The 6,098-nt window shown below is 49.9% G+C and overlaps 1 protein-coding gene across 1 annotated transcript; it reads right to left on the bottom strand.

Annotated features, from left to right (window-relative positions):
- Nucleotides 1-308: 308 nt before the first annotated feature.
- TEOVI_000774700 (protein kinase, putative) lies at nt 309-5,345 on the bottom strand (the record flags this gene model as incomplete). The annotated part of the gene is made up of 1 exon (XM_067222174.1): nt 309-5,345. One exon carries the CDS (start codon nt 5,343-5,345, stop codon nt 309-311), a length of 5,037 nt encoding a protein of 1,678 aa, XP_067078275.1.
- Between the last annotated feature and the right edge of the window lie 753 nt (nt 5,346-6,098).

Below are 6,098 nucleotides of genomic sequence, written 5' to 3'. Positions count from 1 at the left end.
ATATATATATATATATATATATATATACACGTATACATACGTGCACCTATCCCCACACCCGGCCCTATATCACTTATGGAAAACGGCACTGAAAAAGACATAGTCTACCACTTTTATACAAGTAACAGATAATCAAATGTACCGCATGGCGGTGGCAGACATTCCCTCATTTTTCCAATTTAATTCGGTAAAGGTCGTTTCGAAGAGGCAACAGGGGTCGCACAGGACACGGTAATTTCCATCCCTTGTGCGGTGAAACACACTGCGCAGCTGCAGCCATGTGCCATGGTTCAAAAAGGTAAGGCGGTTCAATTACCTTCCACAGCAGCGTTACCCAAAACAGAGGAAAGACGCAATGATGTCGAATCGTCACACCGTGACTGAGTTTCGTCTTCTTGAAGCCCAAGTTTCTCTCTTGCTTCCTCGACAAGTTGCAGTAACTCTTCACACGTCGGTCGATCACGGGGGGAGAGCGCAAGACATTTTTTTGCAATGAGTGTTAACTCAGGCAAGACCTGGCACTCTGGTACGTCTGGTGGTTCCGTGGTGTACTTGAGAAGATTGATTATTTCCTCCTCGCTCTCGATTTCATACTCGTTCCATGGTGCATCACCAGAGAGCATCTCAATCAATGCACAACCCACCGACCAAATGTCACTCGCCTTCGTCGGACCGATAGAAGCCCTAATTAACTCTGGAGCCATCCAACGGAGTGTACCGGCTACATGGTGCGTGGAGCACGCGGCATCATCCGCAGTCCTTTCTGCGGCACCTGAAATGTTCGCCAGGTCAATCGACTGACCTTGCTGCCAGAGAAGATGTTTGGCCGTGCCGAAATCAGAAAGTTTTACTCGACCCTTATCGGTGACAAGTATGTTAGCTGCTTTAACGTCAGAGTGCACAATGTCATTTTCATGCAAATAGCGCAGACCCTCGAGTGTTTGCGCCAGATAAGAGCATATAACGCCCGGACTAAGAGCACCAAAGTTTTCCAATAGATGACGCAGCGACCCACCAGGCACAAACTCAAGAAGTATGTTGAAGTAGTCCTTATTCTGAGAGGAACCGTAGTACTGAACAATATTTTGGTGCACAGCCTTAGAAAGGACCTTTATTTCTTCCTGCAGGCTCATATACCGCTTTAGCAATCCCTTTCCATTTCCGCCTCCTCCAGCCTCTTTGGGGAGTGGAACTCGTTTCACTGCAATGAGTTTCCCGTTCGTGAGATTCATCCCAAGATATACCTCAGCATTCCCACCCTTACCCAGCATTTCCTCACCTATCTTCCACTCTATCGTCCCGCGTTGGTGGCGACCACTACCACGTTGGCTGGTATGAATCCTCCTTGCATTGGGAGTTCTGGCGCCGTGCCGAACGCCACTAGCACTACGAACTGCCTGGGAAGCACTATCACTACAGTTGAGCTTAGCCGATTCCGTTTGACTGGCGTTTAACGCAAAAGTACTACCGGACCCCGATAAGGTGCGCTGCCAAAGGCGTGGTGTACCGCGTCCAGAGATCCCGGAAGCACGGAAGCTGCTGCACGTGGGTGAGGAACACTCCTTCAGCGGTACGCCTCGCTCATCCGTTAACACAAACCTAAACCCTAAAAAGAACCGTCGGGCTCTCAACTGAAATGTAATAAGATCGTTGTTTCGCAAAGTACACGTCCTCCCCTTGCCGATTCGTTTGACGTTCACGTATGTACCATTAATACTGCAGTCACACAGCTCAACCCTCCAGTCCGCCAGGGCCGATGAGTTGCATGGTCCGTAACCAGACGGCGTTGGCGAGCAGCTGCCGCAGGAACTGCCGTTATCTTGATGCGGTGGTGTAGAGGAACGAATGGCACACAACTGCGCGGGCACCCAGCGACTGACTGTGAACTGGACACTACTCACAAAGACATCAGATGTCGTTGCGTGGCACTTACTGCTGCGGCCAAAGCGAAACACCTCTCCAAACGGCACTCGGATAAAACATGATGGAACGGTTGCTTCGTCATTACTCTTCAACATCGCCCACACGGGCAGGTCCCCGGGAGATTCACAGTGGTCCAACCTCAGTGGCGACGTGGGAGTTACACTCCTCGAAGGGATTTCTGCCGCAGGGTTCGAATAACCAAGCGGCTTACTGTGAGGTTGCATGGGTGGAATTCGGTGTGTGTCACAACGTTTACTTGCACCAGAACCAGGTCCTCTCTCCACAAACCGCTCCTCCCCTGAAGGACGAGTCAGATTGCCGAGGTCCACGAGAGCAGCACCACGCGCCGGGGGTGTCACGAGGGCGTCTTGCGACACGGCAAATGACGAAACTGGATGACTTGCCGTATTCTTGTGTGCTAACGCCAACACCCCAGCAGCAGGCGCGTCGTAACGGGTCCTTTGCTGTTGCTCCTTGATCCCTTTTCGTGCGCCCTCCTCGCCAAATATATCATTCCCCTCCTTTATTCCGCGACTGCCATCACCAACGTAGCGAGCGGTAGTGACTCCCCTTCCCAAGTCAAGTGACGAACCAAAAGCAGTAACCGGTCGGCGTCCGCCTCTGACGGCGGAACTGGTATCACCATCCTCTGCGTCCGAAAAGTCCCCACAAATATCCCCCCTGCCGGACATAGGAACCCCACGACACTCCCTAAAGGAATCAACCTTCTGTGCCAAACACGTGAAAAGTTCCCGTAGTTCGCCCAAGTATTGCGTTATATCGGGATTTGGTAGTGTTTCCTTGCCATCCCTTAATGGGAGGGAGGAGATGCCACACTCCTTCACGAGGGCACAACTCAGAGACTCCTTGAACTCCTCAATAATATCAACAAAAGATTGAGAAAGTCCCTCAACCTCTCCGTTGTTCTTCCGTTGTTTCTTTGGTTGACAACAATCCGCAAGTGGCGAACACTCACGCACCCCCGGCGCTTCGCCATGTATTAAAAACAGTAAAGGAACGTGAAGTGCATCCCACGTCACGGTATTCGCTTTACTTTCAGTAAGTGATTCCGGCATCCATGCCGGCGGGAAAAACAGCGCTTTTCTAGAGATATAATCATCAAGAGGTTCCAAATTCACGCTAACGGGGTTCAACGGAGGGAGCATCCCTCCAGCCTCTTCTGAGTCACGGTCACTGGAGAAACAGGCGCTGGTGTCCTTCAAAACTGACCCATCCGTTTCTGCATAACCCCTGCATTCGCCTACGTCTCTCAGATGCCGACCTGGCCAACAAAGACAATCAATTTGATCCAACAGTGGTCCCTGTTCCGCCTCAACCCCACCACCAGCCACAAGATGGAGACTCACTAACAAAGGAGGACTCGCCAAGGGTGGATGAAGAACAGCAGATGGTGCAGAGTTAAACGGCATTAGCGAGTGTTTCTTCTGAGCATCTTTAAAAACTCCCAGTGAACCGGTAGGGTCCACTACAGAAGTTAAACACACCGGCCAACCCACCATGTCGTATGCTGAGAGCCCGGTTTCTCGCTCTGCGGCTTCGTTCCAGTGTAGCACATGACCCGTTTGGGGGTGTACGAGAAAACACGGCAGTGGAACACAATCTAGTGCATAATGCAACGACGGCTGCCGCAAAACTAAATACCTGCTGTTGCAGGTATCGTGGTGTTGATATAAATAAACATCTAGTGAAAGTGAAAAAAAATGTGATGGTTTAATACCTGTTACACTATTCGGTTCAGATACCATCGGGCGTTCACGCTCAATGCCAGAAGATGACGTGCCAGTCCCCCTTGTTTTTGCTTCATCAACTACAGCAGCTAATGATTTTGAGCTGTGAGTGTCCATCTCGTCCTGGAAACGGCATCCCCGCACCAAGACACGGCGACCACTACTTTCCTTCGCAATATGTGGAAAGTTCATTTCGATCTCCATTGACGACTTATCAGCATCAGCAACCAGTGCAGATAATGGCCCGACCTGCCGCTGCTTTGAAAACAGCGGCCTAATCCCAAACTTTCCAAACACTGTCCTCCGTACACCTGAAACTTCTTTCCCGTTACCCTCAGTGTGGATTGCGCGAGGTTTGCTTACGGTAGAACTTGCTACGGTGCGCACAACATCCAACACCGTTGCCGCATTTTCCACGTGGAGCTCACTTAAGAGGCCCCCAAACTCTCGACCAGTCAATCGGGCTACCGGCATACCAACATTCTCGGCAAACCCCGCACTTGCACACTCAATGCAACCGGTGGTAGTATCTAGAGCCACGAAGGGGATTCGAGTGTCATCCAATAGACCTCGAGGTATGTTCCAACTGCACTGTAACCCACATGGAGACCACTTGGGTTGATTTTGTCGGCCCAACTCCTCTTTAGCCACCACTTCGCAGTGACGCGGAGAAGAATCCCCGCTGGAACCGGGCTCTCCAAACTCTGCGCTGCGATGTCCAGGGGGTGGCCTAAAGATACCACAGGAAGACTGAGAAGGCAACGTTTCTGTCTCCCCTGTAGAAAGGCCAGTTGTGGCATTAGATGATCGGTTAAATTCATCGCCACCTCGCGACAACTCCTTCCCTGCGACGTCGTCACACCCTACGTGGTGCGTATGCTTTGGTAATTTCCGCAGTTGAAGTGCGGTCCTCGCCGTAATAACAAGAAAAAGGATAACGGGTATGATAAAGGAAGCCGCCAAGAGGAGGACCGGTATGGTACCAGGCTTTTTGAACGACGCCGTGAGCACAATGAAGTGAATCAACCCCACCGAAAATGAAGCTGCACACTTCATACTAACGGCGAAGGTAAACCATAGATGCAAGAGAAACACCTTCCATGCTGCTTCCACGGGGTACGCCAGCTCACTAGGGTCCTCTCTCGCATCTGATGGAACAAGAGACTTTCCCTCCACATCCATTCTGACCACGAGCGGTGCAAGAAGCACGAGAGCGCCCAGCACAAGCAATTCCACTATCGCCAGAGCTTCCAGACACCAACGGCTACCGCTTTCAAAAAAACAGTGCGCCTCTAATTCCCCCTCGCTCCTCGCGGCATTAAACTCTCTTCCCTCTGATCCCCCTGAAAGACGACGGGGCTGAGTACCCTCAACCTCAGTCACCGACCGATTAATAAGTCCGCTATCACGTGGTGGCCGCTTGCACAGGTGCCTTTGCAGTATCCAAGAGAACAGCGCGAACAGAAGACCGAGAGCAATAGACATGGCTACAAAGACAATGTGAAGTGTGGCTGTGGAAAAGGGTAGAAAAAAAAGTGCCCCCGTGAGAAGGCCAGCCATGGAAAGAACAATCCATTGTGGTACTGCACAGACCCCGGAACACAGCGAATGCTTTATCACAGAGTTGACTTTCGCACGGCGACCGTAGATTTCATCTGCCGAGGGCTGTGTCATACTACACACTCAGCACACCGTTGAGGAGTCCACGAGGGATTGCCTCTTAGCTCCCTCTGTCGGCGTCTGTGACCCCCGATGTGGCTGCTAAACCTTCCAAACAAAAGACAAAACAGAAAAAAACAAAAAGAATGACAGCAGGGTATCAAAGGGTAAATGGGAAATCAAATAAAGATTCACACGTATCAATAACAACAACATGTGAGAAATAGCACACGATACAAACCTTTGGCACCTGATACGTATGCAGGAGCCACTGAACACCAAATACACTAATGTGAAAAAAAAATGGGCGACAGTGGTATCCTCATATTGGTACTTTAACGCCTCATAGGTGCGTAAAAGAGATAAGAAAGGAAAAGAAAAAAGAAGAAAGAAAAAAGGTAACGGAATCTTGGAGGAAGGAGCGCAGGAAAACGACGAAACAGGCAGTAAATTTTGTGATTGTTCAAATACAGAAAGTGATGCATCAGCGAAGCAACTATTATTTCCCTTGATATCCCATAATGTTTTTTAAAACATGTTAAGTTATGTCGACTTGAATCTGGTATACCACGTCCGCATACGTTTCCTTTCCACGTTAGCGCATGTGTAGTTCTCTGTTTTTTTTTAAAAAAAAAGGGGGCACCCAACGACGAGGAAGTAGGGTTGTGAAGAAAAACTATAAAAATCTCTTCACTCCAAAATCCTGTCCGCTTCATTTCCGTCAAATCTCTTTCAATCATATATAAACAATTAGGGAGGTTCACGAAG

This window comes from Trypanosoma equiperdum (assembly GCF_001457755.1).
Source record: "Trypanosoma equiperdum strain OVI genome assembly, contig: ctg_1577, whole genome shotgun sequence".
Lineage (NCBI taxonomy): Eukaryota > Euglenozoa > Kinetoplastea > Trypanosomatida > Trypanosomatidae > Trypanosoma > Trypanosoma equiperdum.
Note: the sequence above shows the minus strand (reverse complement) of the source record. Positions and strands in the feature narration are given on the sequence as shown.